Source organism: Juglans regia, chromosome 11 (assembly GCF_001411555.2).
Source record: "Juglans regia cultivar Chandler chromosome 11, Walnut 2.0, whole genome shotgun sequence".
NCBI lineage: Eukaryota > Viridiplantae > Streptophyta > Magnoliopsida > Fagales > Juglandaceae > Juglans > Juglans regia.
This window is the reverse complement of record NC_049911.1, coordinates 28,883,059-28,907,456: the sequence shown is the minus strand read 5'-3', so window position 1 is coordinate 28,907,456 and position 24,398 is coordinate 28,883,059. Positions and strand designations below refer to the sequence as shown.

General features: G+C 32.8%; 1 protein-coding gene and 1 non-coding gene across 2 annotated transcripts; both read left to right on the top strand.

Moving 5' to 3' along the window:
- The first annotated feature begins 6,107 nt into the window (after window positions 1–6,107).
- On the top strand, window positions 6,108–6,171 carry LOC118343864. The gene has a single exon (XR_004797654.1). It is a non-coding gene; the product is annotated as a small nucleolar RNA snoR101 (small nucleolar RNA).
- A 16,370-nt stretch (window positions 6,172–22,541) lies between these two features.
- LOC108989331 (auxin-induced protein 6B-like) lies at window positions 22,542–23,831 on the top strand. Its single transcript, XM_018962887.2, has one exon. The coding sequence runs from the start codon at window positions 22,655–22,657 to the stop codon at window positions 23,105–23,107; it is 453 nt and encodes a 150-aa protein (XP_018818432.1). The 5' UTR covers window positions 22,542–22,654; the 3' UTR covers window positions 23,108–23,831.
- Window positions 23,832–24,398: the final 567 nt, after the last annotated feature.

Here is a 24,398-nt window from a genome sequence, read left to right as displayed (position 1 = left end):
CAATAATGGTTAAAATTGGTGTACATCATTTATTCTAAAAGTTGGCTAATCTTACATTTAATGGCAATTCTATTGCTCATAATGGTATGTTCTAAAATTTTCAAATAATGCCCATTTGTTCAAAGATATGGAGAGGAAATGATATTTTAATAGCATTGAAGAAACAATAGCTAATGAGATTTTTTGAATAGGTTAGTCAAAAAATAAAAAGTCACTTTTTATAATTTATCTAGATCTTATAAGTAATAATTCGTACAAATTCCAATTATACAAATCTTACGTATACTCTTTATAAAAATAGACCATGTCATCAAAATATAAAAAATTATTATTTCTTAGTAAAATTAATTTTTTTTATAAAAGAGATCCACAACATTTCTAAACCAAAAATTTATACTTACTTATTTTTATACAATCCCATGCCAATTCATAAAGTAAGAGTGGTCATATGTGATACGATTTGTAAATTCAATATAAACATAATGTAAAATTAGCAAGTTTGAATTTGATATTACCGTTTTCAAGTCAAAACGGGTTGACCAGTTAAGATGATTTATATAAATGAGTCTACTTGCTTAACATCAAATCAACTCGTTTTGATCAATTTAAAATTTATTTAAAAATTAAAATTTTATTATTGTTAAATTGTAATATTGATATTTTTCAATATGTTTATATTTTTATTATTGAGATTATAATTTTAGACTTATGTTCATATTTGTTATTGTATGGTTTGTAATATTAGTTTTCTTGTATATTAAAATTTAAAAAATATTGATATATATATTTTTAAAATATTGTAGTTGTCAATAAATATAGATTTTAAATTTTATTTTAAATTATGTTAATCAGATCAAATGAGTTATACGTTTTAATTTAATCTATTTATATGAAACAAACATGTTTAGATGAGTCGTGTCATATTAAAATATTTCTAATTAATTAGTAAACAGATCAAAACGAGTTATATGACACGACCTATAATTTAAATGAGTATTGCTATTCATAAACCACACACACCACATATTACTACAAACTACAATTCTTTTTATTTTTTAAAATTTTTATTTTTTTAATTTGTTTTGTTTTATTATTCTTGAAATAATTAAATTATTCTACTCATTATCTATATATTATAAATTTGATAAGAGAAAAAAAATAATAAAAAAATTATATATGATGTGCGAGACTCTTGAATATAATTTTTTAATTTGAATATATTAAATAAAAATTTAAAATTTTGACACGTGAATTGATTCACGATAAAAACTATCCGAAAAGACGGTTTGTTATCCTTACACAAAAGTGCAAAATTTAAAAATAAAAAAAAAAAAAAAAACCCGACGAGAAGTCCATGAACGTTGAAGATAATCAGCATAATAATAAATCTACGCCACCACCAATTAATTAATGCCACGTGTTATCTACGGGTCAGGAAAGTAATGTCAGTCGCACATTAATTAATGTGGATGTGAGAACATGATCGGACGGTTCCATTCCGACACCGAATTCAAAGCGGCATGCGGATTTGGAAACTGTGTGAGATTGTGTTTTGAATGTTGAGTTAAATTGAATTATGTATAAATAATTATAAGTTGAGTAATGAAAGGAATTATGTGTAATCTATTTAAATTGAATTTAAAATATATTTAGATATTAAGATAAATTTAATATTTTTTTTATAAAAAATTAACAAAAAATTATAAAGATCTTTTAATTAAAAATATCACATATATGAAAATTTTGAATTTGGATGATTTTGACAAGTCAACAAAATTCAACTGAACTTGAAACTAAATGCAGCCTTACTTTCAAACTGCTGCACGCTGTCGGCTGTTCAATGGGCTTGAAACTTATCTCGTCGTATCTTCTCGGCTTTTCCGGCCAGGTTTTTATTTTTTGAGTGGAGAGGAGAATTTCGATATTCAGACCGCTCTTTTGGAGATTATGCTGCTAATCAGGCTAAGGCCTATCAACAATTAATTACAGGCTTAACTGTGGTGCTTCAACCCTTGTTTGGTCGTCAGAATACCTTACCAAACTTTTATTGGAATTATAAGACTTTAAAAATATATTACAGTTGATTTAACATATAAGACTTAAAAAAAAAAAAAAACATCCAAAATCTACCATAGATGGGATTAAATTATCTTTTTTTATATTTGATCATGATTTTCTGAAATGAAAAATTCTATAAATCACACTTTATCTCACTTTTATCCCATTGCGATGAGTTGACATTATCTATTAATTTTTATATTTTTTATTTCGAAGAATGATAAAAGTATGATATTTACGTGATGAAATAAAAGTATAATGAAAATGTAGGTTTTAGCATTCCTCGAACAGAATTTTGCTCAATTCGGATGATTTTTTTTTGAAAAAAAAACCTGTTGATTCTTTGGTAGGAGATCTCCTTTTGTTACTTGATAGATTGGATAACACACGACTGACTGGCTGACACATTAATTTATTGAGGTTATCATTAATCTTAATATTCTATAATGAGAGTATTTTTAAGTACGTTTGGTTATCAAATTTATCTCAATTCATTATATAATAAATAATTTAATTTTTTTAATTTTTAAAATAATAATAATATTAAAAATAATATTATAACAATATTTTATCATCTCAATTCAATTTAACATCCAAACGAAATCAATAATCACTCAATAGTTAATTATCGGTCCAAAAATGACGTGGAAAAGTATGAATTTTTGTTTAAAAAGATCATTAATCAATGGATTATGGCGGCAAAAAAACTGGAATTATTATCTAATTTAATTTTTGTAAGATGCAGTGGAAGAGAATGTACAGATCAGAGTGTTAAGTTGGGGAGGCAAGTGGTAGTTGGCAATCATATGGTGCGGCTGTTTGAACGGTGATAGGTAAAAGAAGTGGAATGGCAGGAATTGGAGCAGAAGAGATCAGCGGCACCTGCGAATAATGTGCCGAATACCCCAATGCCATTCTCAATCTCATCTGCTTTCCCAGTCATTATTAATTTTGGACAATGCGCTTAATTGAATAAAATAAAAAGAGGAACGCGTCGCACTTTGGTGAAGGTCGGGTGGAATATAAATGATGGACTCAACCTAAAGAAAGAAAGAAAAAAGGGGCAGAGAAATTTAATCATTTCATCTTTCATAGCATGCCAAATCTGCACAGTCCTCTGCCTACTTTACACGTCTCTTTCTCCGTTTACTGGCCGGAGGTGTGAGATAGATTTAAAGCGTCAAAGGACCTATAATTTTAAACGTGATTGCTCATATTTATAATTTTCTTTTCATTTTGATTAGTGAAAAAATATATTGCATACAACAACTTTGACTAATTAAAGCTTCAACTAAATGTATTTTTATTTAGAGAACTGTTACAAATATAAAGAAATAATACAAAATAAATTCACAAACTGATATAGTTTCATAAAATTCGTTAGATTTATTTTATAATAAAAATATTTTTATAATATAACATAATTTATTTTTATATAATATCTTTTGTAATTAAAATATTTTTCTTGTTTAAGCAACTAACATAAGAAGTCGCCCAAAATGTATTAGGTCAAATTGTGATAACTTACTATAATAAATTCAAGATAAAAGAAATATCATTACTAGAAAAATAAAAAATAAACAAAACTAAGTTATGCAATATTTAATATTGTCAATTGAATAAAAATTATGTTAATGTGTATGTAAACGTCAGATTATCTGTGCCAACGTCACCTAATCACTAGTGGATCGAAGGGAAGTCGTAATTTCCACCAATAATGATGGGGAATTAGTAAGTTGAAGAACAAAAGACCAACATATGGTATACCAACAAATTAATTAACCAAAAAACAAAAGGAAGTAAGCAAATAAGAGGAAGAGCCCACGTCGGTCAAAAAACATCTCAGCCATCCAATGAAAATGTTGTTTGAGGAAGATAGGTCAGGTGACTGTGAAACTTTACAGAAGGAAACAAATGATTGAGATTATTATGGAGATCATAAACTTTTATTAGGGTCAAAACAAGAGTATTAATGAAGAGAATTTTAGACGAGGAATGAGTACAAAATATATATGCATAGTAATGTTGGGGGGTGTGTGAGTGAGGGTCCACAAGTGATAATTGAGAGTGAAAGAACCTAAAAAAAGGGAGCCGTGGCGTGAGGGGGGGAACATGGAAGCAGTGCAGATTGTAGGGATTCAAGGGGACATTTGCTTCTGAAACTTTCTGACGAGAGAGAGCTCCATTTTGTCTTCCAGTGATCTATCTTGCCAAAACTCAAAATATATATAATATATAAGTTCTCTGAGATATTATTTTTATTTTTTTGGTAAAGATGATTGATACTATTCATGCAGTCATTCTCATGACTTCGGTCCTTGTGGCTTTGGACCGAGATTCGAGGCTACTTTCATGGCTTTCCGATGAAAAGAAGAGACGAGAGGCTATTTCCCTATTTTAAGTGATGAGTAGAATGGATGAATTACGTATATCACAATTCTTTTTGTATTGCATGGCTTCTAGCTACGGTGATTGAGCTTACCAATACGGCACTAGCGCCTAGCCGCTAGAATACACAAGCTTTGTTAAAAGAGAGAGCCCGGTTTACAAAACTCATGTTTACCTCCATTGAATTGCCAAAGTACCCTTATTTACCAGAGATATTCATCCATCTTCATTCTCCCCCAATAGAGATAATAAACTGCCTAAAAAATCCATCTTAATATCAATGTTATAGCACGTCATTTATTTATAATATTTGATGCAGTCACACCATTAAAATGTATTTGGCATCACAACTCGACGAAAGACATGCATTGTCACCTACTACCTCGAGTCCATGTTTTATGCCAAAAAAAAAAAAAAAATGATGACATGTGATTGAGACACCTTCTGATAAAGAAAATAGAGACAAAACACTTTTTCACTAACTTTATTTTCAAATCAAATTCCATAATATTTCATTTTAAATAGATGAGTTTTTAATTAAATCTTTTTATCTTGTGGGTCGAAAGAAATATTGTTGCGAGATTTATCACAAATTTAGTCAAGGTTTTTTAAGATCTAAAAGAAGTAGGTGAATGCGTTGAAAATTGATTATATTAAATAATTAAGAACTCCTAATTCCGTCTCACCTAAAGATTGTTAATTGAAAAATACGATGCGACAAAGGAAAAAAATAAAAGGTAGAGATGATTCTTTGTGAAAGACTGGCAAAGGAAGGTTTATAAGGTACCAAACGATGAAACAGCACAGTTTTTCTTTTCTTTTCAATTTTTTCTCTTTCTTAATAAACCGTTATGTAAGAAGACCAATTAGGAGAAAAAAGCCCATACAAAGTCGAGCCCCTTACCTTCATCGTTTTACGGCACGCCCCAAATCCCAGGAGCCCTTAGGCCCGTAAAAGATTTAGCAGAACCGTCAAATCCACGCTTAAAGTGATACACAAAACAAGAGCCCGACGGTTGAGCCCAAGCCCTCTCGGTTGTTAGGGTTTCGTAGGGTTTTGTATGATATCTCTACACAAATGAAACCCTAGTTCTATTTGTAATCCTAGCCCCGTAATTTGAGGGTTTGAAGGTATCAGATGCCAATTTGATTTTTTTTTTTTTTACGTGCACCCATCGAAGAGTACCAAGGTTCCCGAAGCTGTCCTCTGCGTGCTCAGCTCTCTGCTTTTCATGTACTCTTTGTTTTTCCCTTTTATAGGGCTTGGAGTACAGTTTATTGGAATCCAGTATGAATGAGCTTATTCTCTATGATAGAATGGTTACTTGGTGAGCTAAATTAATTGGGTCGGGGGCGTTGATCTTCTGTTATCTGGTTGACGAGTAAACATGGAAAAACAACTTGGAAAATCTCTATGTTTTGGTGAACACGATGCAAGTTTACAATGGTTTTGCTACTAGTCTTGCTCTTAAACTTTGTTACTCTCGTGATATTCTAAGCAGACATGTGAATATGATGCCTGATAAAACTGTTTATTTTAATATTCACTGTTAATTGGCTTCTATTAATGATGCAAAATAGTCCTTTTGCGCTAAATACTGATTAACAGTGTTTTCTGTTTCCATTTTTTTTTTTTTTGGTGCAAAGTTAGTGCACGTGATGGTTTACACTTGATCTCTGAACTTCAGGTAAGTTCATATGTTGACAAGTACATATACTGATGCTCTTTCTTTGCACCCTGTGTCTGAATACTTAATTACTATGTTCTATGTTTGCTTTTCTGTGTGAATGCTTATTTGTTCAACCACTAGTCTGTTGCATCAATATTTCATTTTAATGCCTAGAATTTTGTTACCACTCTTTTTGTTATTTTTTTTTTCTTACCAAATGTGGTATATGAATGATGTGGTATATGAATGATGAGTAAAATAATTTAATTATTTTAAGAAAAATACAAAAAAAAAAAAAAAACGTGGCGTGTAGTGTGATGTGCACGAATTATAAATAGCAAAACTCTTTATTATATGAGCTATTTGTTCTTCAGTATCCCCATTAAGCTTATAATTACACAATATCACTTTTGCAAGACTAAAAGCTGTATTGCTGTATGGGTTTTTCAGAACGTAACTGGCACCCATAATTAACTGGGAATATCTCTGGGTGTTACATTTATAGCGATAATCTCAAGATAACCCATCCAGCTTTGTCGTCTTCATGAAGCAGTCAGGTGGTGCATCACGTGCATTTACATTCTCTTTACTGGAATCTGAAAGGTTGATCCAGAACACTTGAGAGGCAGATGCTCAAATCCATCTTATAGTAGCCCAGAGAGTTCTGCCTCAGCGTAGAACTTAGGCAATAGGGCTCCCTTTCGGTGTCAAACCAGAGCCCGAATGGCCCAAACTAGCCACACCAACTCCAAGTCCATTCCTGAAACATTTGTGTTAATTTTTCAGGTGCCACGTCTGGAGGATCCATTTAATATTGAGGTAGCACGGCTCTGTCTTTTTCTTTTTTGGTTAAACATTTGAGTATCACATGGTCACTCACCCAACCTGTTGCTTGCCAGATGGTCTTTTATAAACCAACTAGGATAGTGTTCACAATGGGACTTGGGTTCTTTTGGGGATTCTTGATGTTGGATTTCAATCCTTTGTAACGCTACAGATAGATTGGACAGAAGAATTCTATGCATCAATCATTATTTACTTTCACACTTTATATTTATAATTTTTTTTATAAAGTATATGGTAGTGAATAGTGACTGATACATAAATTTTTTTATTGGACAAATGTCAATATGACAATAACCCAAGGAACAAGCTTGAGATTTCGTCAAATCGTAGAGTGTACAAAAAAGCCATGGGGAACCACCAAGTGAATCATTTTTTTTAGAGTAGTACTCGGCTGCTGCCCAACATTGACCCTGGGTGCGCCGTCTAGCACAAATTCATCTTCTTATTTTTTTTCAATTTTTTTTTCACATTTTTTATTATTTTTTAAAATTTTAAAAAAATATAAAAAATATATCAATCACTACTTCCTTAACTATGAAGTAAAAACAAAAATAAAATATAGGAGGTGTCAAAATTAAGTGTCAAAGTAGCATTTTCTTTTTTTTTTAAAGAGGGATTTGGGAGTGTAAGGTACATTTCATCGCAGCTCCATATCTGCTTAGCAAATCTTAATTAGAAACTATATATATATGTAGGACAGATCTATGTGTAGGTATAGGTGGAATATTTTATAAATCATCATCATCATCAGGTACGGGGCCTCTATCAGAACCACCACCATAACAGCTCTAGGTTCTCGCATAAATCCATTAAAAAAACAACGAAATATAGAACTTATAAAGTCTGTTTGAATATTTTTTACTAATGAAATATTTAAAGGTTATTAGATGTGTTTGGGGTGAAAGCGACGAGTGGGAAAGATATAAAGGCTTCTCAGTTGGTGAATGATTCTCCTTGTTTCCATCAACCCCCCATGTGAGCAACTCTTATTTTAATCAGCAGAATAGGCATAGGAAAAGGTCGTGACAGAGTTTCCCCGTATAATCCGGTAGTATAACATGTCCCGTACTGTCTTGTTTGGAAATTTTGAAAGTATCAGAATTCAGAAACCTCTCTCTCTCTCTCTCGCCGTACTTGATGGGCTATATATTGGGCTTGTTACCTCCTTTACGAATGACATTTGGAGCATGTTAGGAAGGGATTCTTGAAGAAAAATGTTATTTTGTCCATTTTATTTATCCACTTACTTTGTTATCTCGTATTTTTTAATTTTTTTTTTAATTTTTTTGACTATGAGTTCATTGATATTTTTTTATATTTTTTAAAAAGTACCGCTCGTTGTTGAAATCTTTTCTGAATTCGAATATATTGGAAAGAGACATCAGTCATATACAATATATATATATATATAGAGAGAGAGAGTAATGATAGGCTTATTGCATAGTACTAGTATTAATTTCTCTATATGCATATTTAAAATCACATATTTTGAAGATTTATTTTGCATATCAAGAAAAACTCACACATTATATTATGTATCTTTGAACTAAATAATAATAAAATTTTATTATTTTTATTATTTTTTTCAATTTTTTTTATATATTTTACAATTAGCACTATGTGCTCAAAAATATCAATTCTATATATTTAAATATTACCAATTTCATATATCCAAATGACCTATTTTATTGATAAATATTAATATGTGCTAAAAAATATTTTATATCATCAACTAATACAAATTTCATATATCAAAATCATCTTAATACAAATTTCATAACGTTGATTTTAATGGGTAGGAGAGAGAAAAAACAGTAAAATAATGTTTGGAGAAATTTGAAGAAATATTATTCATAGCAATGCAAAATTTTGAAGACGCATAATCCAATTAGGGCTGAAAGTTGGTCTGATCCTGACCGGACCGAACAGAGACTGAGACCAATCGATCTCGGTCCATGAAATAGAAGACCAAAAGTTTTCGATCCAGTCTCGGGGTGGGGTTTTTCCACCCCGAACCGGATCGGACCAGATCGACCAAATAGTAAAATAAATAAATAAATAAATAAATAAATAAAAATATATTATATATATTATTTATATAATAATTATGTAACTTTCATCTAACCTATCACCATTTACAATATAAAATTTTAAATATGTAATTACAAATTAATATTCTATTAATTAACTAATGTATATTATCAATTAACCTATCACCAATTCACCGTTAACTAATTACTAGCATTTACATCTATAATCTAATTAAAGTTATTTGATAAATTTTTTGTAAAATATCTAAATTGCAAGTAAATATAAAGCATGTATGGACGAGGACCTATGGATAATTCAATTATTTATGTTTCATATACAAAATGTAAAAAGTTTGATATAGCTTATTTTGCATTAACTATCATAATACATTGACATACTCTAAGTCAATAACAAATTAGCAACTAACATCATCAATATAATTATAATTAATTTTTTTAATGAGTTAGTTCTATAATTTAAATTAATAATTCACTTAATTTTAATTTAGTAATTTAAAAAAATATTTTTATTAATTTATTTAAATAATAATAATAATAATAATAATAATAAATAATTGGGTCGGTCCGGTCCCTATGGACGTTTGGTCTGATCCAGTCCGAAGAAAATGATGAATAAAAATTTTTGGTCCATCACCCCCCTCCCCCCGGACTGAACTAGACCGATCGATTTACACCCTAAATTCAATGTAGACCAATTTAGAGAGATAATATGTAAATATGAAGATGAATATAAAAATGCATAAGTCATTGCCAATGATCTACCACCTATTCACTATTTAATAGTGTATTTGAAATTTTTATTTTTTTATTTTTTAAGTATTTTCTTAACATCTTTCCTCTATATATATATATATAAATAATGCTAGTATTCATCTTCATTTTATCTATTTATTTTGATCGCTCATACATTTAATTTTTTTTAAATTTTTTTTTACTTACTTATTAATGAAATGATTAATGAAAAAATAATTTTGACGACAGTTGAGCGGGCACAGAATAGCATTGCTCAAAAAGAAAACACCATCTCATATTATTATTGAGAGTGGTGTTACTCTACAATCTCACTCTTATCGTTATATATATATTTTTAATACATTTAAATATTTTTAAAAAATAAAAAAATATATTAATATATTTAAAATTACTTTTTTAATTATTAAATAAAAAAAATTCTTTTGCCAAGCAGTCAAATAGAGCTATATAAATGAGAGGATAAAGTAGTGTTTTCCTAATATTGAGTAATGAATTTCGGACATCGTCCGCTTCTCTGACTATGTCTTGTCCCGTATTAGAATATGTGGGCTTTAGTTGTACCAATTTCGGACATCGTCCTCTTCTCTGCACCGTCCACAATTATGGTCTGAAAAGGCTGCAAGCACTCGAAAGCATTTTGGTTTTTGAGCGTGTGTTGACATCATATCATTAAAAATTAAAAAAATAAAGCAAGCGTGTTAGCTTGTACTTTGTTCCTTAGAATTAAAGACAACGTGAGGGGTTAACTTTGTAACGTACGTTAGCATCGTTTCTTTTCTTGGGAAAAATCAAAAAAATTCCTGGAGGTTAATTTTGTACGTTAAAATTTCATCTACCATCTTTACCTCATATGTCACAAATAATTTTTTAATGTTTAATTAGTATAAGAATAATAAAAATAAATAAATAAATAAATAAATATAGTCTATTATGTATTCAAATGATGAATAGTAAAATTCTTTTGTACGTTCTTGTTAGAGGGCAACTCCATCTATACTGTATCCTCCTTTCAAGGACGTGCTTTTCCTTTCATCGTGGGTCAGCTAGAATTTATAATCATAGTCCCCGAACTATTACCAGTTTACGATTATGATTTATGGGCAAAATTGAGTGTTATATGTATAAGATAAAGTATAAATGTGAATGTAGGATTAAGTTTTTTTTTTTACAAATATAAATTGAATAATTAAATAAAAAATCATCTTTATCAACTTATGCATCCTCACCATTAATAGTTATTTCCAATTATAAATAGTTTCACCCTTCCATTGAAATTCCACTTCGCCTCCATATTTGAGAGCCCATGAAGAATTTATTTATAAAAACAACGAAATAGCTAACAAATGGGATTGGAGCGGACATTTGGATCCTGGGCTTTGGGCCTATCACTAAGACCAAGAAAGTTAGCCCAGTGCTTAGGGTTAGGAGCCCCACGGCTAGGGGGCTCGTAACCACAATCATAAGACAAATAACTCCCAAAGAGTTAGAGATAGAACCCACAGTTGGATACAATCGTATTAAGTGAGATAATTATTACAAAACAAGAGGTATTTTCTCCATTTAATAAAGGATCATGAAAGATGCACATACGAGACTGGTGATTAGAGTTAGTCGTTATCACGCCACATCATTCTGTAAATAACCTATAAGAGGTAACAAACATTTTCATCTTTATTTTATATACACTTATCTTTATCCTGTTATTGACTTAAGTATCAGAGTCTACCTAGGGTGATCAGCGCCGTCTCTTCACTGTTGCAGGTTATCCGTACGGTTGGTAGTGTGAAACATGTCATTTATAGTTGTGCCATATGTGGGATCTTCACAGACCTCAATGTGATTTTTAAATGCAAACCATTAAGCGATCACAAGTCGATCGGGATCCAGGAACGAGCATGACAAAGGTATAAATAAGGTAAGCAAAAACGAAGGAAATGCTGAAACAAGTAATATCGGTTGTTGAACTACTACTACTACAAAAAAAAAAAAAGAAATTGAAGCGACAAAGGGATAATCCCCAGCCCAGAACGGGCAACTAGAAGGAGATGCACACAGCGCGAATGGAGTTAATAGTGAAGAAATAGAAAAGAAAATAATGCATGATGAGTTGCGCATTTTGGTGGATAATTACGAGGAGATGGCGAAGAGGATGAGTGGTTCCTCTTATGTGGAGCAGCTTCTCACACGCATAGACCTCCCTTACAACGAGGAGGTTATGTCGATTCCTCTATTGGCTAAGTTTAAGGTGCCACAGATCGATCTATACGATTGATCTAAAGATCCTGTTGATCACCTCGAGAATTTCAAGGCGCACATGACTCTCCACGACTTTCCCGGAGAAGTAGCTTGTGACACCTTCCCATTAACATTGAAAGGAATAGCATGAGGGTGGTTCGGGACCCTGTGCCCCGAATCTATTAGCAATTTTGAGTAGCTCGCTAAACAGTTTCTCACACAGTTTATGGCGAGTAGATAAGCTGCCGGCTTAGAAGGCACCGCAAGCCGGCAGCTTATCTGCTAACCACAAAATAGAATAAATGGGAGAACCTGAAGACTTACCTGACATGCTTCAATAAAGAGAGGCTCACCATAGACAATCAGGATGAAAAGATTACCTTAGCCACACTTTTGGGAGGAAGCTGGCCCCAAAGCCTGTTCATGGCTGAGCTGGCCAGACGAATTTCGTCTACGTTAAGGGAATTCATGGACCGAGAAGATGATTTCATTAATGCATAAAACACACTACATGCTCTGCTAGAACCACGAAAGTAGGAGGCAAAACTCAAGAATAAAAACTAAAACAATTCTAAAGGTAAAAACAAAAAAGCAAACGGACAAAGCCACCAAGATGACAAATGTGATTAACACACCAGCCGCCAAGAACAGAGGTGTCGATTGATCCATAACAACCACAACGTACAGGAGAATAATAGGACCGTTGGGAATGAATAACTCTTGCCAGGCAGAGGCCAACACCACTGCACCTATCATGAAAGCTACTCCCATTAGACTGAGGATTGCATCACCTTGTTGAAGAAATGTCTAGAAGCAGGGAGCTGGAAATGATGCTGGTTGTTTATATCAAGTCGTAGAGGAAGGAGAATCGCGAGAGAGAGCACACACAAGGTAGAAGCCCCAAGCGCCAGAAACAAGAAAGACAAAGAAGAAATAACTCTCCATGACCCAGGAGAGACCAAGAACATGCCCCCTAGGTGAAATCCGCACAATTGCGGGTGGATTCATTGGGGGTGGTGCTACAGCATCTGGCATGAAAGCCCACACACGTAGGGCAAGGTATCACGAGGTATACATGGCAGACAGGCCATATAAATACCCTAAGACAGAGGCAACTCCGACCATCTCATTCTAGGACGAGGATTGTGAGGGGGTTATGTGCGCCCATGATGACGCATTAGTTGTTACGTTGCTGATAGCCAACTACACAACCAGATGAGTCTTAGTCAACAATTGGAGCTTCGCCGACATCCTTTTACGGGATGCGTTCAAGAGAATGAGGATCAGTATTGACAAGTTGTGACCATCACACTCTTCACTGAAAGGGTTCTCAGGAGAAGCTGTTCAACCTATTGGCACCATCACGCTTCTGGTAACAACATAGCAAGGCACCCACACAGTGACTAGCATGACATATTTATTAGCTGTCAAAGCCTCGTCATCCTACAACGTCATTTTGGGATGTCCAACACTCAATAACTTAAATGTTATTATCTCTACGTACCATCTTAAAATAAAATTTTCAACAGAAGCAGGAGTCAGCGAAGTCCGAGGTGAGCATATATTGGCTCGGGAGTGTTATGTCCAGGAGTTGAAGACAAAAGTGCCAATGTTATGTTCGATAGACAACTTAGACGAACAGTTGCCGCCGCCACCACCTCAGTTAGAAGAGGGAGAAGACATAGAAGTCAGGGATGAAAGCAATCTGCTACAAGTCGAGGCCAATGAGCCCTTACATATAGTGAGGCTGCATCCATAACACCTAACTGCCACCACAAGGGTTGGTTCGAAGCTCTCGCCAGAGTACCAGGAGGCCCTAAAACAACTTTTGATCAAACACAGAGACATATTTGCCTGAACCACGAAGACATGTTGGGGATCGATAGTACAGTCATAGAGCACAACCTTTGCATCAACCCAACCTAGAAGCCAGGAAAGTGCGGCAGAAAATGAGGTCATTCAACACGGAGAAGTGTGCAGCTATAGCTAAGGAGATCGATAGGCTCTTAGTGGCAAATTTCATACGAGAGGTTCACTATCCCTATGTTTAGGGTTAGGAGCCCCACGGTTAGTGGGCTCGTAACCACAACCATGTGAATGATAACTCTCAAAGAGCTGAAGATAGAACCCACAGTTGGTTACGATCATCTTGAGCAAGATAACTCATACAGAATACGAGGTATCTTCTCCATTTAATAAGGGATCACAGAGGATGCGCACACGGGATTTGTGATTAGAATTAGTCGCATCACATCACATCCTTCAATAAATAACCTACTAGAGGTAATAAATACAAATATTTTCATCTTTATTTTATATACACTTATCTTTATATTGTTATTGACTTAAGGATTGGAGTTTATCCAGGGCGATCAACGCCGTCTCTTCATTTATATAGGTTATCCGTACAATTAGTAGTGTGAAACATGTCATTTATAGGGATGGAAAAGAAAGAAATGTAAAAAATATGGAAAACTGATCCAATGAGATTTGTGGGTGCAAGAACAAGCGCGAGCTCGACTATATAGGGAAATGAAAAATGGAAATTAAGGGCAGGTTTAGGGGGTGAGATGAGAATTTTGTGTTTTGTTTTGAAGTTTAAAATATTATGTTTTAATATTATTATTGTTTTGAGATTTGAAAAGTGTGTATTGAGATTTGAAAAAATTGAATTGTTTATTATATTTTGTATGGAGATTTAAAAAATATATAATGATGAGATAAGATGAGATAAAATGAGATGAAAATTTTATATTTTGTCTTGAGTACCAAACCTGCCCTAAATGACCGTGAATATAATGGGATCGTGATCATGGTGGTGTACCCACGTCTATACGTACCATAATGGTCGTTGAAACCCTTAATATTTGATAAGCATAAGGTATATTGATGGACCATATATAGGAGATGCTTTTTTATATTAAAGTTTGAGCCATTTATTTTGTGGAGTTTAATTTCCTCTCACCGCTCAATTATACCTCTAGTGTATTTTCAACTTTTTATTTTTTTATTTTTTCACATTTTTTTAATATATTTTATTTTATTTTTAAAAATAAAAAAATACATTAATACATTTAAAATTATTTTTTTTAATCATTAAGTAAAAACAAAATTAAAAAAAAATTAAAATAGCAAGCGGTACGGTAGACTTCGGACGGCAAAATAGTATTTCTCAAAGTAGTAAGTGTGGTTCCGAACCCTGAGGCTGAGATGTTTCTTTGTTCCATACATTCATAATGATCAGGTATTTTAGGCTGACGCATAGATTGCAATGTGTGCTTCAATAACTGGCTTGGATCCGTACGTAAAAACTTTTTTTTTTTCCACAGATAAAAAAAGGTATTTAAAAAGAGAGAATTTCTACATCATTTAAAGTTAGACAGTGACGAGACGTTGGGGGGGAAAACGGGCAAAGGACACTATTAAGAGTCCAATCACCCGATAGCCTTTTAGCAGTACAATATTGAAGATTATAATTCGTTAGGGTAAAATCACGCATGGTTGTTTGTTTTTAAAGGACGTTGATGTCCATAAGGAATCTTTCGCTTTAGTAGTACAAGCTTTATTAGTCACGTCTTGTTGGTACTTCAGGTCAGTTGCCTGGTGACTGATTAGATTTAAGTTGTATTTCAACGTTGAGTTGAGTTGAATAAGGATAATAAAATATTATTAAAATATTTCTTTTAATATTATTATTATTTTAAAATTTAAAAGAATTAAATTATTTATTATATTTTATATTAAAATTTAAAAAAATTATAATAATAAATTAAAATAAATTTAAGATCCAAACCAAACCTTACGCAGTTTCGACATCTTAGAAATTACCATCAACCGTAGTAACTAAAGTCAGTGTCTTTGCAGTCTGCTGCAGCAAGCAACTTGCTAGGCATTTTAAAATTATATTACGTACATTTATTATACAAACTTTGACACATTTATTATTATTAATTTATTATTATAATAATAATAATAAATGTTAAGTAACATTACTCTTTTCAATTATCTTCTCTCCTATTCTTATCAGTCTCGACTTCAATGACAAAAAGAGAACTTCTGCCTTCAATCATGTTTGAAGATTTTGTAAGACTTTGATAGTCTTCGAATTAGAAAAATATAAACTAAAAGGATTATAGCTAGTTGATAGTAACATCATTTCAAAAGATAGGATTGCTGCTATAACGTACATTGCTGCTATAACGTACCTAGTATAAGGTTTAGAATCGAGCCCATAGATAAATAAATTGACTGCGATATAAAAGGAAAAGCAGTTATGTGCATCAGTCGGAAGCCGCAGCACACTTCACGTAAATTTTTTTTTTTTTAACTCAATACATTAGTGTCCTGCGACATCAGGCTGATACAAGAAATATTTCTAAAAAGAAATGACTTGTAATTCAATCACTACAGAAAAAGATATCATTAAAAAAAGAGAATCTCCTTAAATTTGGGTAGACTTTACTATGTCGAATTACTGAGATAAGTGCGAATTATTGAGATAAGTGCGAGATAATAAATTTATCATTATAGTGAATTTTTTTTCTAATTAACTCGTGAATGTAGACTTTTATACTAAATTACATAAATATGTGTGCCTATCTTCTTATTTATTTATTACTTATTCTCATGGGTGTAGGTACATATGAACATCGTATCGAGGCCCAAATCATGTTCGTGGGCATGGGCTTTTCGACCACACCAACGCGGCCTGAATTATTTTTACAGACTACAGATGACTCATTCTTCCATTTCGACCTACAGTGTAAATTTACACATTAACATGTATAGTCTCTCGCGCATCTATATTGGTTTTTTTTTTTTTTTTTAAACGATGTGATGATATTGGTAAGGGATATTCATTTATAAGAGACTTCGAATAATGACACATGCCACCATTTTATGTCAATTTTCTTTTAATGAGAAAATGATTTGTGGAAATCAATCTTGGATGCACAACAGCACAAGTTCGGATAAACCTTTAAAATAATTGAAATCTATTTTTTTTTTTTTTAAACAAAGCCGTGCAATTCACAATCAAGCAGGCGAAAACTACTTTTTTTTTATCTTCTCTCTCTCTCTTCATTTTCAAGTCTCGGACATGTTATTCAACCCATGTGACTCATTTTTACGGTACGTACGTAGTTGAACAATACTTGGAACGTAGCCTCTCTCAATCAAACTTGCCAACTGATAATCTCAATTCATTGAACAAGATCACTGGTCAAAGGAAAAATATTAACAAAAACATCGAGTCAAACTTGCAATATTCAACTGTGGAGGCACGTGATTTAATAAATAATCCTCTAATATATTAAGTTCTTCATCTTAATTAGCCTCCTTCAATACATATAAATATAAATATATATACATTATATAGCAATTAGCACGTGTAATTTTAACAGATTGAACAGAGTCACGTTGATCTATATATGCGCATACTTGCATGTGGTACTGTGGCATTATGTTCTGACAGAAATCGTGAAGCAAATCTTCCGCAAATTAGAACTTCTTGATCTCAGTCAAGCTCGTGAGCAAATAAAATGCCGCATTACTTGGGCCTCATTTGCACTATCCTGTGCTAGTGCTTTCAGATTCATCCACTTCTATCTACTTTTTTTTTTTTTAATGTTTTGAATGACACTTCTATCCACTTAACTTTGTATAACAATGAAATATCTAATTACATGCATTGTATACATCCTCTAGTTTCCTACCAATGCTTCTCAATAATTTGAAATAAATAAATTAAGAATATATAAGAGTACTGCTACGAGGAATGTAGCCCGAGAATCGACTGAAAAGACAAAAATAGGTTTTTTATTTTTCGTTTATTTTTTTTCATGTATTTTTTTAATCATCATAAATATTTATTTTAAACAAGTAAAAATTATCAATATCATTAAAATTTTAATACTTCCTTAACAACTAAATAAATAAATAAATCTATTTGGAGCACAAATTCAGATCCCAAAGCATTTTTGAATATATAAAATGTAGAGGTTCGAATTCAAAACATTTTATTTATACGGTAAGCTCCAAAAGGAAAAATCTTATTGCAAGCAAGTTCGTGCACCAAATCGTATACAGATGCTGATATATAAGATATCTGTTTAATGAAACAGTACGAATTAAAAATAAAAATAATTTTTATAAGACAAATGACCTATTCTTCTTTCAAAAATTTTTTTAATAAAAAAATCATATCAATATTAATAAGCAATTTAATATATCAAACCACTTGTACTAGCCCTCCAAAAATACTACACAATTATATGTAACAGCCATTACCCAGGGACGACGTGGCAGTATACAGAAGCCGCTTTGCGTATCCCCCACGGAGGGTGGGCGAGATGAAAATGAAAAGCACAATTTAATTTATTTTTAATGGAAAAAGCAGAATTGATAAAGCAGATGAGACGTCCCTTTTTGAAAAAAAAAAAATATATGGTTCTTAATTAATTACGTGTGTAAGCTTGCTTAGCACGTGCCGCCAGGGAATAATTTCTACTTTATAATCTCATGGCAACAATATTAATGTCGGACTTCATCCAAATTGATAATTACCATAATGCCTATAGGATGATAAAGGATAAAGCGATTCTGAAACAAATCAAATTAACACTATTACTACAATTAAAACCAGATAAGAGCACACGTATCCCTGCCTTCCACATTATAAACTAACAAACAGCCTAGCTTGTATAATTTGATGTTTCCCTAACCCATTTGTCCATTTCCCTTATTCTATGGATCACTGTCAAGTACGTACGTCAAAGACCTCATGACGAATATATATAGTATAATATTTTTTGAGATTCGATCCATCAAAACCATAAGCTTTAGAAATAATTTATAAGTGAATATATGCCATATATTAATCCTTTTATTTTTTTGTCCCCAAAAAAACTCATTTGGAGTCTTTGATAAAAATTGCAAGATGAAAAGTAACGACAGCAAAAATATTCATCACCGTTTTAATTAATCTGAGTTCCCTAATATGTTATCACATTCTTGACATATTGAATCGACAATGATGAAAATACTATCTTTTTTTTTTTTAGTCTAAATGAAAATATCATCTTTAAAAGTTGATAAATTATAAAATTGAATAAATATATGAACAGATTGGGGGGTTTTGTTTGTCAGTAGAATATTGGCTACAAGAAAAGCTTTTACGTTTGGGTAGTGAGAAGTATTGAGAATGTTTGTGAATAGTAATAAAAAAATAATGAAAAAGTAATAATAAAATATTAAATAGTAGTAAAAAGTAGGTGAAAAATAATAAATAATAAAAAAGTAAATAAAAAGTAATAATAAAATAAAGAATAGTAGTGAGAGTACTCTCACTTGCCAAACATATTATAGAAATTATCTCGTTTCATTTTATCATTATAATTTTATTAAATTATTATATAAAATATAATAAATAATTTAATATTTTAAAATTTTAAAATAATAATAATATAAAAAATAATATTTTATTTAATTTTTAATTTTTAACTAAAATCATATCTCAACTTATCTTATTATTCAGATTTGACTCAAAAATGGCGACTGCCCGTACGAGAAGTAGACGACGGGCCGTGGGGCCGAGAGACCCGTAACACAGTCCAGTACAACTAAGCGGCTCCGAACCTGGACGGCCTTTTCCCAAAAGAAAAAGTAGCACATAAATAAAACTTATATTATATTATTATGAATCTATGATCCACCGCGAGGTGGTCTTTCATAACTGTGTCCCTACTATTAAGAAGTAAGAGGTAACCTCTTTCTTATATTGCGTGTATTCTCAAATATTTTTTGAATAATAAAAAAAAATTAAAAAATAATAAATAATAAAATATCTTAAAAATATATTAAATATTCTTACTATCTAGAAGTTAATACCTGGCTTCCGAGACTCAAAGACGTGCCATGTCAGCGTTTGGCTGTGAAGTGGGATAACTGATTTCCTAGAGCACTGTGCTGCCACGTAATTGAAGAAAATTAAACCAGAAAAAATGAGCCGGGTTGGTTGCATCTTGTAGTTTCGGAATTATCCTTCTTCCCATAAATCCAGCAAATATTCCCCCAAATCTGCCTACAAATTGTTGTCTGAATAGAAACAAGGAACATGAAAATTAATTGTAAGAAGAAAACAAACAAAAGAAATTAATGAACGTAACATGATTCGATTACAGGATTTTTATAGGTTTATGTCGCTCAAATGTGGTTTTTTAATTTTGTATGAACAATGAAAATAAATGCTATGATCCTTAAATCCTAACAAGTGGGGTATCATCTTTAGTAATTGGACACTTTGAGGGGATGCACCATACCGAAGCCATAACATGCACGTGGACCCACATTGGCTCATTTAGAGATCCTAATTTCCCTAGTCATCTAGCTAATGGGTTTAGACCTTCAAAAATCATCAAGAAGGTGGGGTACTGGGGGGAATAATGAAATTGATTGATCTTAATTGAAACTTTTCAAGTCCCACATCGAAGGATTATCATTGCGTTGATTTTAATTTCTTTTTTTAAAAAGGCTAAAATTTGATTGGGTAAGATGCTAATAATATAATATGGGTGTCAGTGTGTGAAAGGAGCTATTAGGAGGGAACAATTTGGCCGTTTGTTTGTGGGAGTATAAAGAAATGGGGGAGGGTGGAGCCACCCTGCACATGGGAAATGGTCAGATTTGGAGAATACAATTTATATATATATCGCCTTCGTGAGATACTTATTAATGTTAACAAATTCTATTATTCATATGGTGTATAGAACACAAATAATAAGTGGTTACATGATATAATTTAAATTATAAAATTAAAATTAAAATTTATAAATAAAATTTTATTGTTTAAGTGAAATGAATAATGTAATCTACGAAAATAAAATAACTTTGTAATGTTTAATGTTTTTGGTGAGCAACAAAAGAGAATTTTAGCTGGGTTCAACTACGGTCTACACTTGTATAATAGATGCAAAGAGAGTTTAGAGAACCTTTTTATCTTCAAAGTATGCACGTGGTGGGTTTGGGAGTTTCATTTTTCTTTTGACTAGGATGCGCCAAAAGCAACCCACAAGGACAGCTCAAACGCTATTTTACACCAGACTTTTTTGTCTCTTGACAGCGGCGGTAGACTGGATAATCAAGGAACAAACGTATATGAGATTTACCATTTCGAGATTTGGTATCTACAAAGTTCAAACTTACCGTTTACAGCACAAGAAATCGAGATGCGACGGCGGTTTAATAAGTTAAAACGACTAACGAGTATCGCTATTCCACCTAACCTCTTGCACACCCACGGCTCCATCCAATGTCACATCTTAAAGTAAGATAAATGTGTAATATATTGTATATTCTTTATTAATTAAAGATTTATTAATTTTTCAAACCTATTATAATTAAATTGAGTAATCAAAACTTCATTATGCCCGTTTTAGTCTGATACCCAAGTCATCAAAATATCATGTGGTCTATAGTTGTTTTGTTTTTATTTTTTTATTTTTCTCTGGTTTTGGTCCAAAATTGAGATAATGTATTCAGTTGTTGATTGCTTGATGATGTTGATGAGTCTAATATTCCATCAAATAATGTTTATGCTTGGGTCCAGTTTCGTATTTATTTGACGTTCACATGAGTATGTTACGAGAGATGAGACTCACATCCAATATAGATCGAGTTTTCCAATAGACAACCTCAAATAACTACTACTAAACTTTAATAATGTCTATTTTTCACTACGTGATAGATAATGGTATTTATGGATCATAATTTGTTTTATTATAAGCGGTAATATTAGATGTTATAAATGGTCCCTAAGGAATCCCTGCACGCTTCAACCTCTTGCAATTCATGACCTAATTTCCTTTAAACTACTTTAGTAATTAATATTTGTGTCTGCTAACACCTTTTTCCCGCATTTCATCCTAAAATATCTAGAATTACATTTTTTTTCTTTTTTGGGATTTTCGGCCATGAATGAACTACTTTAGGTACTTACTAGTTGAGGAACGATGAAATTAACGCTTCTTTTGTAATTCAATAATTAAAAAAGACAGCCCATATGTACAACGGATCGAACTTGGTTTTATTTGGAAGGAGGATTTGGGTTTTGAAGCTCAATCAAGTATGGTAGTATAGGCTGTATCGTTTCTACAGCATTTAAACGTCGTTCATCATGTATTTTGTAAATTCAACTGGCATATCACATATATCTATCTCTTCAATTGTAAAAAATATTTAAAATAATAAATCATATAAAATTATGATAGGTCTTGGTCCGTTTGCCTAAAATTATATAAAAAAAAGTATGCATTAATAAATCATATAAAACTATATTGTAAATACGTGCCACAACTTAAATAATTGCATTGATTATACGTTTTTGATTTTTCAGAGCAGGGTTCGTCCAAAATACAGGATTGTATTATCCAACATAAATCTAGTCATCCAACAGCTGCAAAAACCGTAGACAGAACCTCGTAATTATCGCCAAAAGTAATGGCAATTTCGGGTCATCGTCTCTATATAGTCCTCCTCCCTCCCAACAAGCCAATTCCCCAGCATTCTCTCATCCCTCTTAACTTTTCAAAAATAAAAAACTAGTATCAAAACCCAACTACCAGGGAAGAGCTTCTTTTCCGTCACTTTCCCAAGAAAATGTCAGCCGGACTCGGAAAATGCAGCAAAATCCGCCACATTGTGAGGCTCCGCCAAATGCTGCGAAGGTGGCGCAGCAAGGCCCGCATGTCAGCCAATCGCATTCCGTCCGACGTACCCGCCGGACACGTGGCGGTCTGCGTGGGCACCAGTTGCAGGAGATTCGTGGTGCGCGCTACGTACCTGAACCACCCCGTCTTCAAGAAGCTCCTGGTGCGAGCCGAAGAAGAGTACGGGTTCAATAACCAGGGTCCGCTGGCGATCCCGTGCGAGGAGTCACTCTTCGAGGAGGTGCTCCGGTACATCTCCCGTCTGGAATCCGGTAATTCGGCCCGGTTCTTGAACCTGGAGGACCTCCAGAGCTACTGCCATGTCGGCATCAGGAGCAAACTTGATTTCTGGGCCGAATCGCGACCGTTGCTTCATGGACTTACCGAGAAAAGCATCTGGTGAAAAAAAAACCCCACTGCCAGCTGATTCAGTTGGTGATTTTCATAAAAAAATAAAAATAAAACAAGCGCTTTTGGTTCTGACCCGGGTCTGACTCAGTCCGAGTTGGCTAGCCTCGAGGGAAACCCTCCACAAACAAATTGAATTAAACGGCCTACAGGTAAAGGGAGTCGTCGCCGAGTACACTGTGCATTTGACTCGGCCGAGTTAACCAAGGAGGTTTTACCCTTTGTTTTCAAAATTTTCTATTTTATGGGTTGAACTGTGATATTGTTGGGTACTGGGTTTGTGAGCCGTGTACCATACAATGCTCCGGAGAATGATGGAGGAGATGGCAAACGGGTGGGTGAGTTATCCACCGAGTCGTCCCGGGTTCGAATCGGAGTGAAGATCAGAAACTAAAAGAAGACCGGAGGCACTTTAATTTTTATCTAAGCGAAGGCGAAAGGAAGTGATGATTAGCGACATGGGTCTCTTAATGTAAATTCTACGATTTATTGATTAATTAATGGAAAATTGTAGAGAAATTCATTCCATTATCTCCATAATGCTTTCTTCCCAGCTAATCTTAATCATTTTATTGGTACCTTTGTTTATTTTATTTTTTTGTGAATATTATTTTTTATTGATTCAATTGTTTATACTTCAATCATGTTGGCGTTGTGGAAGTTATAATGAAATGGTACCACAAACCCACGTGAAATCAAAACAAGTTTCCCATTTGCTCTGTTTCACCTGATTCAATTTTGTCTTTAACCATTATTTTTTCTCGACAATGAGTCATGAAACCTTAAAATTATAGCATGTTTAAAAAAAAAAAAAACTTAAAACCAATGCCAGTGAATGATGTTGTCGAGGTAAAATTTCACTGTACTAATTATGGAATGTGGGGTTTACTTATGGGTAGAACCGTAGTAACAGATTTCTTGGTCGAATATGAGGGAGAATAGATCCAGAAACATTATTATTTCTCTTTTACCTGTCGGATCCTTCAAAACGATCATGGTCAATCAGGTAGCAGCAACTTTCTGATGGGCCATATATATAGGACGAAGTCAAGCTGATTAGCCAGCCATTATTGTACCCAAATTATGAAATTTTGACTTGATTGTGAACCTTGCACTTCTTTATTTTCGTGTCTGATTTTTAGACCCAAAATCAGGTTCGAAGAGAGCTATAATATAAAGTATAAACCCCATTATCAAAGTCCGGCTTAGGCTGTTACTGAACTTTAAGAAGGGCATGCAAAACTACGGATCAAAATCGAGACCCAATATCTATTAATTTCAATACT

Bases quoted from the DNA above. Each gene is read 5' to 3' on its own strand.
- LOC108989331 (XM_018962887.2), top strand. From the start codon at position 22,655: ATGTCAGCCGGACTCGGAAAATGCAGCAAAATCCGCCACATTGTGAGG.